This window comes from Dendronephthya gigantea, unplaced genomic scaffold, assembly GCF_004324835.1.
Source record: "Dendronephthya gigantea isolate DGI-Jeju-01 unplaced genomic scaffold, DenGig_1.0 000000F, whole genome shotgun sequence".
NCBI classification, from domain to species: domain Eukaryota; kingdom Metazoa; phylum Cnidaria; class Anthozoa; order Malacalcyonacea; family Nephtheidae; genus Dendronephthya; species Dendronephthya gigantea.
In genome coordinates, this window is record NW_021163010.1 from 6,791,863 (window position 1) to 6,814,001 (window position 22,139).

Sequence of the window (22,139 nt, forward strand, 5' to 3'; positions counted from 1 at the left end):
TTTTGTCACTGATATCGCTTTTTGTCACTGATATCGCTTTTTGTCACTGATATCGCTTTTTGTCCCGCTGCATTTGCCGCTGTCAAAACAAAGATGGCTGACTCGAGCAGTTCGAGGTTTGTTTCAGTCGATGTCGATTGCTTTATAGAAAAAAAGGAAGTATGTGATAAACAGGTTATCACAATCGGGACGAGGTGATATCAGTTTTATCGCTTTCAGGACGATATCATAAATGACCCTCATTCGCTGCGCTCACTCGTGACATTTATGATATCGTCCCTCAAGCGATAAAACTGATATCACCTCGCCCCTCATGTGATAACCTATACATATATAATATAATATATATAATATATATATAATATATATATAAATATATATATATATATATATATATATATATATATTCCTTCGTTGATGCTGAAGGTGGTCCACTACACTAAGAACTATTATTTGTCCTGTTTGAAAAGGTTTAAGGGATACAGTCTTAAATCTTTCTTTGATCCATCCTGAATATTTTTCTCTAAGAAATAATTATATATAAAGAACGCGAGAATTTAACGAAAAGTCTAACAATCAGAGTTTTTAATACCCTGAGCAAAAAAGGCTTACTCTATTGTTTTGTCCTATTCTATTGTTCTCTAAAACTTATGTACATGCATGCAAAGCCTTTTTTGTCGCTTTTCTTAGAGAACTAAAATTCTCATTTCCCATGCAAGGTAACTTGAAAAATATAAAATATATAAAATATTCATAGTTGACTTTGAAAACATAATATAGTACGCGCGTGCTGATTGATCAAGAAACGTGCTGTGTTTCTATAACTGCATGTCTGTACATATAGAGACGATTTTTTCCGCTGACAAGCGAAGTAGTGTAGTGAGAATTGTTATTAAATTGAATTAAAGATTTGTACGAAATCTTTTTATTAAGTTATATTATAAAATGAATAGAAAACATTTCTTCCTGTGTTTATATATAGTTATAGAAATACTTGTGGGAGTTTAGGACATAACTAAAAAACGAAATAACGTAAGGGCTGATTGTCGGGAAGTGTGTTTTTAACACTGTGTCGAAAATGTGTCAAAACTGTGTCTTTTGCCTCGCGGCTTTAAATTTAAAAGGATAAACAAAATAATTAATGGCTACTTGTTTTATGGGCCGATTACATGGGCCGAGTTGTCCCAGCTAGCCGGGGTGGTACAATTAGCCAAGTTACTTTCTTCCGTGCGATTACATGGCAAATTAGCAGCAGGGACAACTTTGAAATTTACGCGGGAAATTTTGGCGGGTAAATGTTGTGGGTTAAGGCTTTGAAAAACAATGACAGTTTCACAACAATACAGTTAATACAAAGAAATGGGCCGGGAGTCATATTACTCTGCGTGAAGTAGCTTAAATGAAAGAGAGTCTCTTTTTTGAGAGAGACTCCCTTGCTGACAAGAAGAATCTATGGTGGTTTGCTGGTTACGACGAAAGATCGCCTTTTCTTTGCTTAAAGCTCGCGTGGTGTGTGTTCGTGGCGTCGAAGTTAGAGAACTGCGTCCATCACTTCGGCTATATAGTGACATTACTTTGTCTGAATGGAATTGGAACATGAGCGAGTCTAGTTAAGTTGTTTTTGTAAATAGTCTGTAGAACTGTTATACTTAGTTTTGATGCATGATTGATTATTGTAAATTTCCCTATAGTACTAATAAACTTATCATAATTATATGTAAATTAGCTATATCTGTTATCCCTGCATGTATAATTTATTGCGAACTTGTTTAAACTTTTCCCTGCACTTTATAATTATATATAACTCGACTTCTAAGCACATGGAAGGAAGCATACGGGATAAAATCTTGCTTGGACAGTCGCTCCCCCTCATTCCGTGGAAATCCCCCCTGAAATGTTAACAGAGACAAATCGAGATCTCGACAATATATAGGTCGCATGTAAGAATGAGTCGAGGTACGTCAAGAATAGTGTGCTGCCACACACTGTTTGATTTTATGCTATGCCTGCCTTGCTGTTCGACCTTGCATATACACGTTCCGATTGCTACAAAAACTAGCAAAACATAAAATTGTTTACAGCATTTGCATGTCATTTAAAGAAATGAGAAGAACGTTAAAATATTGGTATTTCAATACCGCTGAAAGAAGTACAATAGCGCTGATTGAAAATCAATTGTGGTAGTATGGAAGTTCAACAACAACGCCTTATTGTATATTAATATATTCCGGAAAGTGAAAATCAATAGAACGAAACGAAGAACAACTGCGTTAACTTATTCATCATTAACATTTTCGGAACAACAATAGCAGTAAATCAAACGACATTTAGCGCAAAGAAATATTCATTAACACAAAGTTCTCTCTTTCTGCGTTCTTATATGTATACATTATTTACAAACAAAAGATATAAAGGTACACGTGAGGAGACGTTCACTTCGAAACGTTGAATTTCAAAAACAAATTTTGATAGACTGCCTAACCATTGCGAAATGTACAGCATGGGGCAGACTTAAGCATGCAGACCTACTTGCAAGAGAACACATCCAGGGATAAAACATACTGCACATATATTGCTGTTTTGTGAACAGACAAATATTATAGAATGCGAATTCTAATATTTATTTTGTACACCTTTACAATAATGAATACTTCTCTTTGCTAAATGTCGTTTGATTTATTGCTATTGCTGTTCCGAAAATTTGAATGATGAATAAGTTAACGCAATTGTTCTTCGTTTCGTTCTATTTATTTTCACTTTACGGAATATGTAATCAGGCGTTGTTGTCGAACTTCCACACTACTACAATTGATGTTAAATTAGCGCTATTGTAGTTTTTTCAGCGGTATTGAAATACCAATCATTTTAATGTTCTTCTCTTTTCTTTAAATGACATGCAAATGCTGTAAATAATTCACAATATTTTGCAGAAATGTCACAATGAAATGAAATACCCGCACTATCTTGTGCCATGCTGGTTCATGTTTGAGTAATAATTCATGAATGGGAGACTCATCTTCAGCGGGTCAGAGAGTGCGGGCTCAGGCTTTTCCACGAAATGTTCAGCAGAGTACCTGGAAAACCAAAGCGTTGCTGTTATATTAAATATCGTTTGTGCAACTTGTATTTTCACCATTCTAGCATGGAATAATATTCCTGAGAGCAATTTTGCAAATTGGCTCTGCTCGGATTCGTAAAAGTAGTCCAATATTGTGTTGGATTACAAGTATCTTAAACATGTCAGAAAGTAATACATCAGAATCTCTTCTTGAACTAATTGAAAGCAGCCTTCAAGGAGACAGTGATCGTGCCAAGATAAAGAGAAATATCAGAAGCACTCTGAAAGTGTTCCAAAAGGGTATAAAGCTACCAGTTTCTGGACCTTCTTACAAACTTCGGTATCGATTTGCTGTCAGGAAATGGAAATTGCTGTCAGAAACAAACAGGAAATGGACTTTCGATTTGGCAAATGTTTTTATTGAGGACCTGAAGAACGAATTAAGTCGTAAAGAAGACTTGAACTTTAAAGATGAAGTCGACGAAATTCTCTTGGGTAAATATTTCGATCAAGAACCCATGACCAAAGGCATTTCTCAGACGAAGGTATCTGGTCAAGGATCGGTGAAATCCTACGAGAAGCAGAAACAGACATGGTATGTCACTTGTAAATGCGAGAACTCGTTTTATGTGATTCTTGCGAAAAATGGTAAAAGCGAAGCCGAGGAAAGAAAAATTGATGTCCAAAATATTTCTTGTCCCCGCTACGAGCTTATTTATCCTGGAGATGAAGTTCAAATCGTTCCTCAAACTTCGCTAGGAGACGTATACAGTGTTTACATATTAAAGTACGTAAAGTATAATTTTATATACCACGCATGCACCGCCACCAGGAATTTTTTTAGATATACCTATGACTATAGCCTATAGAGTATAGTCCTACGTAACTATTATAAATAAACATGTTTAACGGATATTTAACTTTAGCCTTCACTGCATATTTTTCACTAAATTAGAGACCTTTAGTTTGACGGCAAACGCCAAACCGCCAACAAAGTTTGTGTTTTAACTCCACTATCTTTAAGTGTGCGGCATTTTCGCTAAATTACAAACGTTCTGCAAAAAACCTGTGATGTTCAGCAGCAATGTAAGAAAATTTCTGATGTATTTAGGGGCTGTTTACATGAGCCGGTTGAGCCCGGTTACCCGAGATTCAACGAAGCGTGAAATGATTTTGAGGTATTGAAATGAGCAGATAACATGATCTTGGTAGTCGTATAATCACCACAACGATAGCATGTGCTTGTATGGTGTCATAAAGACTTATTTCAATAACTCAAAGTCCTCTCACGCTTCGTTGAATCTCGGGTAACCGGGCTCATGTAAACAGCCCCTTAGAAAAGCAGGTCATTCAATTTTGCCGTATGTGTTTCACGTTCGCTGTATAAAATTTAATACTTGAACGCAGGCCAGTGGCAGTGTATGCAGTCGTTCAAGCATTAAATTTTATACGGCGAACGTGAAACACATATGGCAAAGCTGAATTAGCTGCTTTTTTATAAAATACATCAGAAATAGCTTATTGCTTTCTCATATTACTGCTGAACATCACAAATTATATAATCAACTATATTGAATTATTCAAAACTTTGGTTTTTGACTTTAAAAAACACGTCTAGGATTGAATAATGTATTTCCACCTAAGGTATAGCCTTTGAATTCTCCTGTACATATTTGGAAGATCAATAAAAATTGTAAACTATTGCAATCAATTGCAAATTGCTTTCTAAATCCCCCACGCCTCAACATCGCTTTGTCCCGCCTGGCGACTAATTTTTTTTAATCCGCAAGATCTGCATGCCCGGTTGTCGAAAGGACAATCATGGTAAATTTTTTATTTCGATTTTATCTTAAAGGTCTACAGGGCCATCTTCAGAAAAAAACCGAGTTGCTAAAGGCATCTTCATAAAGAATCTATTGTCCATTATCCAAATGGAGAAGTGTTGTTTAAATGTTTTTGACATTTTGAGGACAAGGTAGCTATATCTTCACTTACATTAATTCAGTTGTAGCTACTTGTAGTACTATTTAAGAATTATTCATTATTATACTTGTACGTATAAAATTTTGTATAATTAAGTTCGCAAGAAACCTCTTTAAAAAAACCTCTTTTCCGCGAAATAATTTACCAACTTCACGCGGCGATGATTTTTTGCACTTTTCAATATTTCGCAACTACTAATTAAACTTTCCAATTTTGGGGCCCTTATTCCAGCTGTATAGTAATAAATGTAGGATATATTAAATATAATAAAATCATATATCTCCATTAAAATATGTGTTAATTGCAGATGCCCTGGAATCTGGGACAGTATAAAAAATGACGAAGAGCTTTTTAAGGATGAGGAATGTGTACGAGATGTTATGAAATTATCTTTATTGCTCTCAAAGAAATTGTTGGAGACAAGTTCGTCAACCTGTGAAGATTTTTTAGAAGACTTTTCGTCATCGAAATTTTTTATCGCGTTTTTGCCAGAATTCATTGAAAATAATGCTCACAGGTATGTTCATGGTTGCTTGCTGCCATCATGCACGATACAACCGGTACGGATGCATGTTTCTCTATAACGTTTTTGATTGGGCTTATGACTTGGGTCTATCGCGGTCATCTTCAGACTGCATCCCTAAACGAACGACTACACTATTTCTGACTTAATACAAACTCACGTAAGAACTAGAAAACGGAATAGGCATGCATAGGTTACTTTAATAGACTTTGCTTCTTATCTATATCCAGCGATTGTTACGATTATTATTAAAGATCATATTATTAGCAAAATTACTTCATTACATAACACATGCCTAGTGCATTGATTTAGTGTTCACTGTTGAAGTCATTTTCCTAAGCAATTTGCAAACTGAGATGAAGTATATAGAGTATATATTGTATTCATCAGCGCTGCAAATTATTTAGAATATTAAAAATGTCAATATTTTCCTTTATATATAAAATTTTTAGGTAGAAGATATTATACCATTGGGCTTGGTGATGAAAATTTATGCCTGTAATCCTGGTTATATTTTTCATTTTTTAGTAAAGATGTTGACGTTTTAAAGCCACTTCTAGAAAATATTATGAAGTGTTCCCCACAAACTGCAACCAAAATATTCAAGGTTGCCAAGTACTTAGCTGATTTAATGCATACAATTAGCGTAAAGGACGGAGGACCAGAGGAAAACTCAACTTGTCCGGGCATAGAGTACTTGGTACATCTTGGCATGATATTGGCAAAATCAGTGGCAGGATATCAGGATGTAGACACCACTAATTGTTCGTGGAATGAATTGCCGACTATTCCAACGGAAAAGGAAATTTGTACCAGTAATATTATCCACTTTGATACAGTCTGCTATTAGTGCTATATATAGTATTTATTTCGTTACTTGTATAAGTGTAAAAACATTTATTATTTGGGGTTTTAGCCAGAGCTAAGTAAGCTATCGGCTTATTCCATTTTAGTGTTAAAATTTGGCTCTTATCTTGCATGTTTATAAACGTCTGCCATTTCCTGTCATTTATACAGTATAGGGGTGTCTGGTGCTCGTAATTATGATAAGTGCACATTCATACAACTCTTTTTTGACTCAGAATAGCCTGCCTGATAATATAGGAAGAATAGATTATATAGTCATAGAATATATTCAAAGCAAAACTATTGAACCCCATAATATAACGTTTATAGCGATGCACTATTTGATTTCGAGCATTATTTTTTCACTTATGCATGTTGCTTCATAAATCATATAATTACATATAATTATTTAGTTAATTTCTAGTCAATCATTTTTTAACTTGGTGTTTAAATTTTTGTTTCTGTTCAAACGTAGAACTTGATGTCAGAAGTCTGCAACCTATCAAGCATAATGAACCGTACGACAACGTAGAGCAGTATTTTGATATAAATTTCCGTTTACTTCGCGAGGAATGTTTCAGGGATTTATGTACTGGCATTCAGAATTTTCGGAATTTGGAGAAGAATTATGATCCACAGAAAATGAAATTATACAGGTAAAATATGAAATAATTTTTTTATAAACTAGATCCGTAATACAATTCCACACCATTTCTGAGAGAAAAATGCAGGGTTTAAACTATATATAGAATAAAATTATAACAATGCCTTCTTTTTACAATTTGTACTTACTAATAATGAGAACAGCCAAGCCATAGACAGCAAGTCTTGCAAGATTTTGAATTCATCTGCAATCCAGTAATAACTGAAATAGAAGTATATACTTTGTGTCTGACAGGATATAATCATAAAGAATGGCTCGTTAATAAACACCAAAAACAAGACTGGTCCTAGAATATTTTCTTCGGGGATATCACACTCACGACTGCACTTTTATAAATTAGTCAAAACAGTGATAGTCGTGTATTTCGAAAGTCATATAAATTTAAACTTAAAGTAAAAAAAATTCAGAATATAAAATGTCGGAAAGATATCAATAGACACTATCTAGCAATAATTAATATCACTGCTAGAACCTATATAATGAACGCGACCGATGTACACTTTTATACCCTGTCTCAAGTGTACTCATTAATTCGTTCTTTTCTTTTCTTCAAAGGATAACGTTGAACTCAATCACTGCTGCTGATCATAACACACAAATTATTCTTGTATTGTGTTGCGAGGAATACAGCTATGGAAGAGAGAAAAAAGAGAGGTACAAAAATAATACCTATTTACCGTGATCACAGTTTTTAAGCGCTTGTAATATCTACTGACATTTCTAATTATAAGTGCCACATCTCCATATATAACAGCTATAAATAAGCTTTATTTCTCATAAGTATGCCAAGGTTGCTTGCATTGCCAGTTTTCGAAAAGTATCTCGAGATATTTGTTTGCGTTCGTAAAAATATATTTTCTCCAACAAATTTCTTTTTTGATCGCAAATATCGTTACTTTGATTTAATTAATGAAAGTAATCATCACACAAAGATTAACTTTCACGACCCAACGTTTCGACTCCGGTCTAGTGTCTTCATCAGGGGTGATCTGATGTTGAAACTTTGATCCTTATATACTCTCAACATGGCGTCATCGATCAATCGGATGTAATTATTCTTTTGGCAAATAGTTTCCGTCATCCCTGTTTAGGGCACAAAGACTCGCATTAGTATGCCAGGCTTCCAAATAACTCCTTTCGTTCCACGAAATGTTATATGGTTTGTTTGACACACATGTTCCGCCAAGGCTGATTTTAAACTATCTAAGTTCGAAAAGGCCCTTTGACGTGTGCCAAACTGATGTTTTGCTTCGCCAGATATTCTTTCTCGCAATACGTGCACCACATGGTATATAGAGTATACAGCAGGAGTTTTCTTATCAGTCGCTACGCGATCCTTGGTTTTTCCGAAAATATCACCCAATGTCGAAAGGGTTTTAAGGCAACTTTGAAACCACAATTATTCAGGTTTCTCCTGATTGGTTCTGCCTCCTTAAATGTATGGGACTAGTACAAAGCCCGTTTATGAGGAATCACTCTGTGGAATTACATTTATAGTCGCCGGGTATACGAGCTTTTAAACAATAATTTAAAAAGTTTCGTGGATAATTGTTCCCGTTCAGCACATTGAGGACATAATCACGCTCGTTGCCCTGGCAACGCTATTAGATGTTAACGATTCAGCTCTTTGAAACAAAGTTTTTGCAACAGACTTTTTATGGCTTACATCTGATTGATAGATGAAGTCATGTTGAGAGTATGTAGATCACCCCTGATAAAGACACCAGAGTGCCGAAACGTTGGGTCGTGAATGTAATATTTGTGTGGTGCTTGCTTTCATTAATTAAACAACTGCATGTGATTAAACCAGAGTAGCAATAATTGCGATGATTATATACCTTGTTGTTGTGAACTTATTAATTTTTTTTTCAAATAGCAAATCCGGCATTGCTACAGGCTCCGTAAAATATAATAATGCGGAATATCACTGAATAAAAACCTTGGCTTCGTCTCAGTTTTTGTCATATCACGTTTTGGTTACTCGTTTATTAAATTTGTTCCACCTGACCATTTGTTCGAGTCTACCTTTAAAACGTTAAGTATATATTGCGTGTTCCAAAAGATGTTTTCTAAATAAAAAACAAAAATAGTTGAAGTATACAGTACCCACAAAGTGTGTCCACATTTTTGCAGCAGTTAAATTTTCTATGATAAATTTCTAGCTCGAAGGCTGAAGACGAGGCCGAAACTACATGTAACGAGATGCTCTACGGCAGCTTGTTGTGCATCTCACTGAACAAATGCTTTGACAGTCTAATATGGGCTACAGTGGTAAAATATGAACATCAACAGAATTCACACAAAAAGTAAGACGAAAATAGTTCAGTGTAAATATTAATCTTCCTAATACTAGGTGTCATAACATGGTGCCCCAAAAAGTAGCGGTGCTTGACTTAATATAATGTAACAGACATAAATTTTAAGCGAATTGTTATTTTCCATATAGGACGGTCTCTGTAAGATTGTGTTCCGACCGAAATAAGAAAGAAACCCGCGACGTTTTGTTACAATTTTCAGCGATAACAAACAAGGGTAAGTTCAGATTAACTGATAACATGCGTGTGAAACATCGCCTTAATTAATCTGCAGTTATACATTATTTTACTGTAGCAATTTTTTGCATCAATTTAATTCAGGTAATCATGCCTTGATGGCAGAAAGCCCAACGTTTTACCGCGCATTTGGTCCTAGTATGGATCGCCTAAAAGAAATGTATAACAAAGGTAAACCAGTTGATCATTATTAATACGAGTTACGGAATTTGAGGTTTTCCTGAATCTCAATAATGCATGTCGTTACTTCTCGACCAAAGAACGAGCGAACTCAAACTTTTGCTACAATATATGCATTGTGGTTTGTAATATCATGAAATATTTTTTTGTTTTTATTGCATTATTGGATTATATCAGTTTGTTTTATTGTTCGCCGTTTTTGTATAACTTCCTTAATTCAGCCAGGTTTTTATCACTCGCAGACAGCACATGCAGACAGTCAGCGACGCTCTGCAATCAATTGTCCATCAATGGTCGATCTTTAAATGAAGGACTTATTCGTGCATGCATGCTATTAACCTATACTAATAACAACAATAAAAATCAGGATGATTTCTTGCCCTATTAATTCTAATAATAACTAATCCACAATGTCAATGTCCATAAAGGGGGAAAAACACCCAGCCAACAATGCAGTATGCAACAACTTCTTCGAATGATATTTGTTCTTAGTATAAACTTCAAATTACTTTTTCTTTGCGAAGAGGTGAAAACACACCTTTCAATATCTATGATTTTGATGCTTGTATGGAATGTACTGTATAATTATGAGATAACTCAAACAGCATTTCATTTGATTTCTTATTAGCTTATATAATTTGTTACTCACTTCATTCTTGAGAGCGCGCTTTCCATATTCAGTCTCGTGTATAATTATCAAGGTCAACAGCCTATAAAATAAATAGCTTTTGTCCGAAGATATTGAAATGATCTTAAATGTTGTTTTTAAATGAAATATTTCTCATACACACATTATAACTACATAGCTTTATTATAGGTAACGTGCCTCTCGTTCGTGAACTGGTCTTTGCAAATACGCCTTCACCACCTGAATATACACAGGACAAGGAACAGAAATGTGACTGGAGCATTATATTCAAAAAGCCACCCAAAAATGGCTTTTCTTTTTCTAAACAAGAGCAACTTAGCCCAATAGAACAGTTTAGACATCTGAAAGAATCAACAGAAAGTGTACTGGATGAAACTCAAATGATAGCAGTTGAGGACTTTTTGAAGTATAAGGTGTCATTAATACAGGTAAATTATGGTAAATGTGTGATACTCCCCATTAAAGTAAGAATAGATGTGTTTATACAAGAGACGAATAATTTGTCTAGACGAAATACTTGCATTATAAATGTTTGACGTCTTGAACACGAATTAACCTTTGCCCGAGAAATCGGAGAGGAGGCCGACGACAAAGTAACTGGCAAAGTGATTTCCACGAAGTACGTTTTCCACCATGCATTTTGCTGACAATTTGGGGAAATTCGTCTTGCTTCCGTTTATACTTGAAGACGAATTATCCGTCTGGATGAACCCGTCTTGACAGACGAACTTAGCTAACTTTAACTTTGTCTGAGCTATTAATTCATCTAAATATACCGATTATACCATGCAGAAGAATTAACAAAAGTTCGTCCAGACGATTTATTATTCTCTAGTATATAAACACAGCTATTTTGTAATTCTATATGTTTTTTTAAGCATTAAGGCGGATTTCCACTTACAGCGAAATCGTTCGCTGGCGAAATATTTGCATATTTTCTTTTGAATTGAGAACACTCAAGTCGCACTAATTTATTTATGCTGTTTAAATTCAAAAGAAAATATGCTAATATTTCGCTGGCGAACGATTTCGCTGTAAGTGGAAATCCGCCTTTATTGAATAATTGACTGTTCAATATAATTATAGGGACCCCCAGGCACTGGAAAATCCTATTTGGGTGCAAAGATTTTACGTTTAATGCTTTCAATGGGAATTCAGCAGCGTTACGGAGGCCCAATTTTGGTAAGGATATAAATTAATATGAAATTCGTTGCAGGCTACATAATGTACCACGCTCGGTTAAACAATATCGTAAGTGGCATAATTTCTGCCTTTTTTAGATCATGACGTACAAGAATTCCGCTTTGGATCATTTTTTGGAGATATGCTTAGAGTATACACCTAAAGTTATCCGCATTGGCAAGGCAGGAAACGAGAACCTGAATAGGATAAATCTTAAAAATGTAAGATATATACATGCTTATACATAAATCATTTGACGGATTAGAAATTCTCACACGAGGGATTTTTCAATTCTAGCTGTGAGGTAAAATTAATTTCTTTCCATGCTTCCCCCCTTCAAATTCTACCTTGCCCCTTCTATAGCCATTTTCCGTTATTTACTCCCAGAAAGTTTTAATACATATATACCTTGACTTATGCATATGTCATTTATATAATTTCAAATATATAGACACCCAAAAGAGGAATTGATGACGAATTACGGCAGACATACAACGAAATCATTGAGCGAAAAAGAAATTTCCAGTTTGAACTAAAAACACTATTCCAGTGTTTAACGGTCTTTTCTACACGAACATTCTTACAGGTAAATGTAAAATCTTGTCGCTAGACCGGGCCGAGCTTTAATTTTCCATTGGTCAAGCTATTCACGCGGGTGGGGCTTGCATTATGTTTACGCAATTTTCCGTTAGGGAAACAATGAAATTTGATGCCCGTTGCTATATAAACATTCCCCAGCGACGTGACAAGAGAAGCAAAAAAAGTGTGGGATTCTGCTATAGCACTGAGCCACTATGATTTTTCTCAAGACAACAAAAACCCCTGAAATATCAATCTCGTTTCCAAGTAGCATATTCATGCAGTTATATGCAATAACGATAAATCCATATTCGTTTCATGCAATAACGATAAATCCATATTGTGTCCAAAATATTTACTTTCGTTCGTAAATTATAGAACGTTTGACCGGGTGCAACTGAATCGTATATTAGTTGTGATTTTTGATGATTTTTCTTCATTTTGACAACTATTTATACAGATACAATAAAAAATCACCTATTTATATACCGATATATGTTTGGAAAAGAAATTTACTTTGCCTTTTTGACAGCTTATTATTGCAGCAATCTCGGGTCTATAAAAAATAGTATACGCGTCACCATTTCATTTTCTTTCTTTCTTATATGTTTTCAACTCACTAAAGGCAGCATCAGAGCACAATATTAAGTCGCTTTTAAAATCAGAGGTTCAGGTCGACGATATTTTGTCACAATGGAAATCGAATACTGCTCCTCCCGAAGAATTAAAAGGTTTGTACAGTACTGTCCAGAAATAACCTAACACTGCGGTTGCGGTTCGGTGGCGGTCGAACGATAAAAACCGCAGACAACCACAGGGAAAAAACGACGATCGGGTTTGCCGTTCGCTCAGTTAATTCCGAACGGAATGTCATGAACAGCTGAGAACGACAACCCAATAATCATATCGAAAACATCTCAAAGAAATGTCTGTCAGACCGAGTTAAGCCGATAAATTGATAAATTTTTAAGCACTTATAAGTGCATGCCTGCAAACTCTTATATTACTATATAGCTGTGTATTGCATGTATGATATGTTTTGTCACATTCGTAGCAAGTGTGAAGAAAAGTTTGAAAAAATGGCTGAAAAGTGATGAAATTCAAGAAAGATTCGAAAATTGCAGGGAAAAGGAACCAAAATCGAATCGATATGACGAAGACAGCAGGTAAACTATACGTGTTTACAAAAACTGCGCATTAAAAATATTTTTGATATATACTGGTATTTTATCAAATCCATGTTATAAATATAGGGTTCTACCAGAATCAACAAACGATGAACAAGAATGTTTGGATTTTGATGCAATAGACGTAAAGATCGCAGCACAAGAAAGACAGCAGGATGCTGTAGAAGGCGATTCTACTCAAGAAAACTGTGATACACCAAGCGAAAATGAGAAACTAGGTTATGATGAACCTTTGATTAGAAATGTGTACATCCCATTCGGGCGGGAAGAAAATGAAGGTATCGCCGTTTTTTATTTGAAAACCATTCAGCTTTTATAAACCTAATCTCGATCATTATGCTAATTTATAAAGTTTTTTCGTTCGTGAAAGCTGTTAAACAGGCAGACAAAAAATAAAAAATACTCAAAAGAGATTAGGAATAATTAAAATATTATGAAAACAGCTATATGCATGTTCTGTCACAATACCCTGCTGTAATTCCTAATTTTCGGGCGGAATTAGTCCCCTCGGGGATGAAATAATTCACATGATCATTGAATTCCTCTGAACATAAACTTTTTTTTACATTTACAAATATAGCGAACTCAAATGGTGTCAAATTCATTATCAATTTCTACAGAAAATTTGACAGTGAATGCTTAGACATTCTATACTAACTCAGCTCCCCTGACTTATTTTCCAGGAGAGCAGCAAGACTTCAACAAACGCGATTTGTGGGAATTATCTGGTGATGAACGTGTTGACTTTATTTTTGCTTTACAGCGCAAAATAGTTCGTCGTTTTAGCGAAACTGTGAAATTGTACGAAAAGGTATGTGCATTTTAACAGCAACTTAGGCCTTATAAGTGGCGTCGCCAGCTTCATAAGTGGGAGGGACTTATTCATATATTCGTGTTTTACATTATTCATTTCTTTTCATATATATATATATATATATATATATATATATATATATATATATATATATATATATATATATATATATATATATATATTCAAGAAATTTAGAGATTTCAGTTTTCGCAACATCAGGTCCCTGTTCATCCTGCGCGCGAGCTAGTTCTAAGTGCACAAGGCAAAAAAATATAATCGAAACTTTTACTGTCACTTTTAGCGACTAATTCCTTACTGCATATATATTATCTATAGAGCTCACTGCTTCAAATTCGCATTTGCGTTCCTGGTTCCTGGGTGTATTTTTTAACTCCGGCCGGATTTAGTACCCTATCTCGCACGGCGCTCCGCGCGGCCTAGGAACTATAAATATCGATTCCACGTGTTGCACGTATGCAGTTTTGGAATCTACTTAAATTGTGCATGAAGAAAAATAAGATCAGAATTTATTTCAGAATGCAAAGCGCCAACAGGAATACTTGGATTGCAGTACTGTCAGCACATTAAAAGAATACGATGTTATTGTTATGACCGTTACAGGGGCAGCAATTCGATTGCACTTGCTGGGTATGTAATTCTCCCTTGTTTAACTATAGCAACGTTCAGTTGCGATTGGCTTTGGCAACAGTGTATTCATTCTTCCCATTTAAAGAAAAATATGCAAAAGAGAAGAAAAGTTTATCTCAAAATATGGCCTATATCGTATATCGTATGTATATAAGAGTTAACGTCGGCAGTTACAAATAACCTTTTTAGGGTCAATTATAGATTGATAATTATTAACAACTTTTGAAGCGGCATGCAAAGAGACAAATATTAAAACTAACTAAGCTCATTGCACTCATTAAGAGCAGATCTCTACAACGAGCAGCAGTCATGATCTATAAATGCTATTTTCGTGTTTCCAATTACCATGCAATTTCAAAAAAAAAATAATTATATATGTCATAAAGATAGGGTTCGAATTTCGGAACTTGTCATATTCAATCAGGGAATGAAATTCTAACTAAAAATTGTTCTAATGCCATTTTTTTAACTAAAAAACTCAGATCAACTTAAACCTTGTGCTGTGATTGTGGAAGAAGCTGCAGAAATAATAGAAGGCCAGTTGCTCTCTGTTCTCCCTCCCACCATCCAACATCTGGTTATGTTAGGAGATCAGGAACAGCTTAAGCCTCGTATAAATTGTTACCAATTGAGAGGAAAAAAACTCGACTGCTCCATGTTTGAAAGGTTAATAAACAACGGAATGCCGTTTAAGCAGCTGGGGAAACAGTGTCGAATGCAAAACAATATTGCTGATCTCCTTCGCTCACTAGATATATACAAGAATTTAGAAACAAACTTTGAGGTAAGGCACGAGCTATATACAGGGTGAGTAAAAAAAACGCAACCACTTAATATTCATGAATATCCTCTTTGTTCTACAACACAAAAGACGTTTGGCCCCTGGAATGCGAGAAAGCTTGTAATCATATTCTAGCGGCACAATCGTTGGTAAACAAAGTCGGGTCGTAAACCAACGAGCTGAATTGAAAGTATTTAACGAGTAAAATTTTATTTACAATTTATCTTACAAGGTCGACACTTAGCATTCAAGTTATCATGCACGACAATAAAAACTCGTTGTTCGGTTGTTAGCTGCACCGTTATTAGTTTAGCTGATTTGACCATTGCAGTTGAACAGTACGATTAGAAGCCATTTTAAAATCCCAGGGGCATAAAATCTATTGAGCTTATAAACAATATGAATTTTAGAATATTAAGACCCTGTATACAGGGTGAGTAAAAAAAAACTGACACCTTTGAAATTCAAATTAGCTACAATGTGTCTGTAATCGGCTGTAATGTGAAAGAAGTTGCCTAAAATATCTAATGGGTATACGAAGCATATCAAATAAGTGAACCCATTAATTAACCTTGAACATAAAGTTTGTTCCCTTTGGGAGTTAAAATCATTCTAAGCTCTGGAATAAAAACGAACGTTGAATTAGTTCAATTGGTTTAAACACTTTCGCATTAATTAACCACGTCTTGTTGATTGTACACAATGGGAATTGTCAAATTCAGTCCAGCCATAGGTTCGCAGCTAATTTGAATTTCAAAGGTGTCAGGGGTTTTTTACTCACCCTGTAGTTAGCTAACTGTAGTTTCGCAGCTCTCTTGGGAGTAATTTGTCTTTCTCATTGACAGAAAACGAACGATAATGACCCACCCGATTGCGTTGGAAAGAGTCTATTTTTTGTGAAACACACCAAAGAAGAAAAAAAGATTAAAGGGTCAAACAGCTTTTACAACCCACACGAAATTGAGGTAGTGTTGAATGTCGCTAAGAAATTGATGGAGAACGAATACTGCCCTAACGATGTCACAGTGCTTTGTCCCTACAGTAGCCAGGTATTTTTTATTTATGCATGTCAAGTGATTTATTTTTATTTTGTGTAATCACATGCATATATAATTGGATAATGCGGACGTCGGCTTTATATGATATTTAGCCCGCAGGCAGGGAAGCTATATAGTCATTTTTAGTTAGCAACGAACTGAGGAGCTGAAGCGAAGACGATTCTAAACCATAAAAGCACTTCATAAAATGTTTAATATTTAAGAAATAGAAAACATTTTCCGTATTTCTATACAGTTATAGAAACACGCGTGGGAGTTTGGGAGAACGAGAAATAATCAGTGGGAAAACGAGCCCGTATAGGGCGAGTTTTTCCACGTTATTTCGAGTTCTCCCAAACTCCCACAAGTGTTTCTATAACTGTATAGAAACACCGGAAAAAATGTTTTATATTTCTTTTATAATATAACTCAATAAAAAGATTTTGTACAAATATTATAATTCGATTCAATTACAAATTCTCATTACATCGCTTCGCTTGTCAAGTTCGGCGGGAAAATTCCCGTGTTTCTATACAGTTATAGAAACACGCTTCTCGACCAATCAACACGCGCGTACTATAAATGTTATTTTATAAATACCCTATCGATACTAAATAATTGTTAAATTGCGGAGGATTGATCATTCGATAAACGCAGCGAAAAGCTTGAAATATACAATCATGTCCCAAAAAGTAGGAAAAATAATTATTATAAATATACATCGAAGAACTCTTTGTTTGCGTTATAAACGCCCCACATAAATAAATGCCGCTTATTCCAAAGGAATTGATTAAATATAATATTATTACATTGGAATTGTTCCTTTTCATTAATTGAACAATAAAAAACCCGACGTTACACCTTCTATTTATTAACCGACGTTATATCTTCTACTTATATTCATGAAAAAGTTGTTAATCGTGGCAACTTTAAAAATCCTTTTTAGGCGTGTTTCAGGCTTTTAATTAGCGTTCAAAATTAAGGCAAATTAAAAATGAAATCATTTTATTATGCAGTTACCGTACTGTCCAGAAATAACCTAACAAAAACCGCAGTTAAAGGCCCTGTCACATTGTTGCGTCGCATTATCCCACTAGCGTATGGCAGCGTATTATAAATTATTGTAATAAAAAACATATTATATCATACATTATAAAACAGCGTATTATATCACGCATACGCCGGAATACGCTGAAATATGCTGGGGGTACGTCGTGCGTAATTTATACACGTTCCAAGCACGGTCACATACGCTGGTATAGGCCGAGGCAGAGAATTTTTTAAGCATGCTTAAAAATATTGAGCGATTTTGGACGTATGGTTTATACGGTATAAAGATAAGCTAGTCATACGCTGAATACGGCAGAAGAACGCTAAATGTACTAATAGGTCGAGTACGCTAATCATACGCAAATGAGTAGGTGTGTCGTACAGCTAACGTGTTGATAGCGCATCGGTAACGAAGGTCTAACCTATGTGTGACGTTTGTTTAAGGTCTATAGAAGGCTTAGCGTATGACTGACGATTAAGTAACGCATTTACCCTACAATTAGTGTATAGTTAACGCCTGTTCGTCGTATCCTCAGCGTATTGCAAACGTTATGAGAAAGGGTACATATAGCATGTCATTTATTGTGTATAATTTTATGTTGCATGGATTCTATCATATCATCTTGTACCTTCGAGGATGAAGGATGGAGTTAGCTGTTCTTGAATACCAGTTTGATCTCATAGATTTGGCAATTCGCGACTCATACGTTCCTATCATACGCAACAGTGTGACAGGGTCTTAACCTAGGTCAAATCGGGTGATGATTATGATGTTTTGTGTTAGGTTAAGAAGATGAAAGCTAAATTTGAAGAATCGTCGTCAGACCCCACCCACGAGTATTATACCAAATTAAAAGATATCCATATCACGACTGTGGACAGTTTCCAGGTATGTCGATTCTAGAATGTTCGGCCCATATAATTTGTATAGACAAATACCACATAGCATTGGCTGATGCAATTTGATATAGAAGTTGCCAAACTTTAAAATTAAAGTCGAAGAACGAATGATCCTAGTTCAGGACCGCACAGGGTATTTTTCGGAATTCGACCTCCTCGTGCATTCTCCCCCAGCAAACAACCTAGCTGCTTACAAAAATAGCTGGTTAGTTCATGTTATTCTGCATCAATGTAATGCATTAATGCATCGCCTGAAGTTTGTGTGGTATCCGCAAAGAATTGAAGTTAAACCACTTGAGAGGGTTTAGGGCATACTCTCTCCAAAAATTTAAAGGATAGTGGATTCGATCTGCTTCGTTTTATGGTAGTGAGATTTTTCAGTTAATATATACTGCATGTATATTATTGCATTACCTGCCTGAACTATGAGTACAATTTAGTGGAAGATGACTATATATTGCACTTTTTCATGCGGGTTATTCAAATGTGTACATGTTTCAGGGCGAAGAGAACAACGTGATCCTCCTCTCTCTGGTTCGCAGCAATGATGATGGCAGCATCGGTTTCTTTAAGCAAACAAACCGCATATGCGTGGCAATTTCGAGGGCAAAATGTGCATTGTATATCTTTGGAAACGCCAGCACCTACAGGCGCACGTCAAATAAATGGGAGGTCAGCTTCATAAATTTCAGTCATAACGTTATATGTTTAGAATATTCATATGAGCGCAATTCGTCAATATTCATAACTTTCTTTCCGTTACCATCTTGTGGGAGGACACCTGCATGGGTGAAAACGCCTGTTTTATGTTGCTTTCATTTTTTTCCCGAGCCTAAGGACATAAGTTATATATGGAACCGTTTAAATTTTTAATGAACCCTTTTGGTCTAAGGTGAGTTGACTTGGTTTATACCATATTAATTTGCATAATAATTACATAATATGTTAAAGTTGATCAGAGAAATGTGTTATAGTACTTAAAGAAGGGTTTAATTAAACACGCGCGACTAATATTATTGCGCTTAATTATTTATAAAAAAATCTTGCGCTTCAAGTTCAAATGAAAACTTCAAGTTCATGCCCTAGCTGCATCAAGGTAAAATTATATACTTGCCCTTATTCGCTTCAGGCCGATTTACTTTTTTTTTTATTTGTAGACGATTATATCACATTTGGAGAAAAAGCATTTGGTTAAATATAAGTTCCCGTTTAAAGAAGAATCTGCCAGGGTTAGATTTATTTGCATATAATTATACTTTGAACACTCGCATATTTACTTAGATATTTACTCTTATAGGTTATGTGCATTTTTACATTCTTTCTTATCCGAAAACCGTTTCAAAAACCGCATCGTGTGCGCCTGCATGGCTTAAACGATACGTGAAATGATTTGCTGTGTTAAAATAAGGGGCTGTTCACATAAGCTCGCGGTTACCGAGATTTGACAAAGCGTATATAATGGATATTGGGGTATTGAAAAAGTCTTATGAAAACAAAATAATCACATGCTCTTGTTATAAGATGATTATAAAATTATTGGCCCAATCTATATCCTGGAGACGGATCATCCGTCTGGACGAGTTTGGGCAAGTGAATTTAAATACGGGGTTGGTTTCCAATCCCCGTGCACTTTCTAAACAATTCCCGCGCACTTTCTTCATGTGTTTCGTCTGACGACATATTCGTCTACATAGTTCGTCTAGATATAGTTTGTCGTGTGTTTATACTCAGACGAATGATTTGTCAGAGGGATCATTCAAATGCAATTCCCCTGTTCTTTAAATATATACTTCACCTGTGCCTTTTCCCTAAACAAATCTCCAATCCTGAACTAATCCCAAAACCCGAAGCGGCTAAGTCTAAAAGCTGGCCCTAAAATACGTCTCATATAGCGTTAGTAAATTCACCTAAACACGAAACAGATGAAAAACTATGATTTTTTTTTCAGAATTGCAGGTCAAAAGAAGGTAAGAAATTTATGGTTTTTAAAGCAATTCTCTGAAAACACCTTACATAGGATGTGCAGTAAAGCCCGTTTTCCACTGGGCGAATTTATTCGCACGAACAGATAAAAAGTAGGAAGCGATTCTACCAATCACATCACCGGATTTCAGATATCGCTTCGCGTCGCGCAAATAAAATCGCCTAGTGGAAAACGGGCTTAAGAGACTATAAGGGTACTAATAACAGGAACAGTTATGTGATGAAGATCTTTATCATATAGTTATATAATTCTACACATATATAGATGAAGCTATGGATAAACACTTGTTACTTTTGGCTAAGGAAATCCCTGCAGATCGGAAAATTTTAGCAAAATTTCTCGGCATTGGTGATTCTAAAGTACAGGAGATTTCCTCGAATAGCCCTTGTGATACGTCATGGCAAGCATATGAGCTACTTAAACATTGGTGGAATAATCGTAATAGCGGGAATTCATGGCTTGTTGAACTTCGCAAGGCTCTGGATGAAATGGGAAGACACGATTTATCTAAAACTTTCGCCGGTGATGATCTCCAAACTGGCACATAAGATGTGTACAAGTCTATAATAATTATAATCGCTTGTTTTTTCAGTCCTGGGATGTATAGATCCGAGGCAATGTATTTACACGACGTACCCAAATTTAATTTCCTAGACATAATGTAGTTTTTTGGTTTTTTCAATATAACAAGTCCGAGTTTAAATTTTACTTCTTTTAATATAAACTCATCCATGCAATTGTGCTGAACAAAATTTCCGCGGAGCGATCTTAATCTTATAGTAATCTTAAAACGGTTTTAGCTGCTACTTTAAGTTTCATGCATCTTGCGAGTTGCGATCTTCTTCGTGGGTTGTTCGTATAACTCTCTTTGAATCAGTTGGCCTTCATTCAAATGTACTTTCTCGTTTCGTTATTATCCTTTGTTGTTATCATGCACAGCCTTGTAAACAATACTTTTCGTTCCCCGCTTTTCTTTGAGTGGATATTCCCTGCCCGGCTGCCCCTGGTACTTTGCATTTACACTAATTCTCGAAACTTTCAGCTTTCAAAAGGTACACAGGGTCATTTAAACGCAATAAATTAAAATACTTCTAATCGTTCAGGGGCCGGTTGTTCGAAGGACGTTAAGCTTAAACGGTGGCTAAGTTTAAAATGGAAAACAAAACGATCGATTTATTGAACAACTGAGCTGAAATATTTCGATGTAAATAGTTTAATTTTCAACGAAAGAACATATTTAATGCAGAACTGCTAATATAGTCATATCAGCTAAACTGCATGGTGATAATGCAGCTCACAACAGAACAACGAGTTCTTATTGTTCATTACATGCACCCAAACTCAAGGTACGACCCAAGTGCAAAACGCAATACACCGTTGGTTTACATACCCGAATTGTTTATAGACGATCAAATATCAGTTAGACAAATTATCATGACTTCAATTCCGGCAATTCCGCTTTGGCTATTCGGCCTATATGAAGCTAAGTGCTGTTTTGTGAAATATAAAGCTAAGTATTTTC

The 22,139-nt window shown here is 35.4% G+C and overlaps 1 protein-coding gene across 1 annotated transcript; it reads left to right on the forward strand.

The window, feature by feature from the left end:
• Positions 1-2,911: 2,911 nt before the first annotated feature.
• LOC114523197 (NFX1-type zinc finger-containing protein 1-like) lies at positions 2,912-21,504 on the forward strand. The gene is made up of 25 exons (XM_028544061.1): positions 2,912-3,845; positions 4,914-5,033; positions 5,349-5,558; positions 6,093-6,379; positions 6,886-7,066; positions 7,630-7,728; positions 9,237-9,380; positions 9,521-9,606; positions 9,711-9,797; positions 10,624-10,883; positions 11,542-11,637; positions 11,736-11,858; positions 12,089-12,223; positions 12,842-12,947; positions 13,271-13,382; positions 13,470-13,681; positions 14,087-14,214; positions 14,754-14,865; positions 15,348-15,649; positions 16,492-16,695; positions 18,518-18,622; positions 19,135-19,305; positions 19,791-19,862; positions 20,582-20,600; positions 20,882-21,504. Exons 1-25 carry the CDS (start codon positions 3,238-3,240, stop codon positions 21,163-21,165), a joined length of 4,263 nt encoding a protein of 1,420 aa, XP_028399862.1. The 5' UTR covers positions 2,912-3,237; the 3' UTR covers positions 21,166-21,504.
• The last annotated feature ends 635 nt before the right edge of the window (positions 21,505-22,139 follow it).

Coding starts and splice junctions, on each gene's coding strand:
- LOC114523197 (XM_028544061.1), top strand. CDS start 3,238: ATGTCAGAAAGTAATACATCAGAATCTCTTCTTGAACTAATTGAAAGC. Junction 13,383..13,469: donor CGATATGACGAAGACAGCAG/GTAAACTATACG, acceptor TTATAAATATAG/GGTTCTACCAGAATCAACAA. Junction 16,696..18,517: donor TTTGTCCCTACAGTAGCCAG/GTATTTTTTATT, acceptor GTTTTGTGTTAG/GTTAAGAAGATGAAAGCTAA.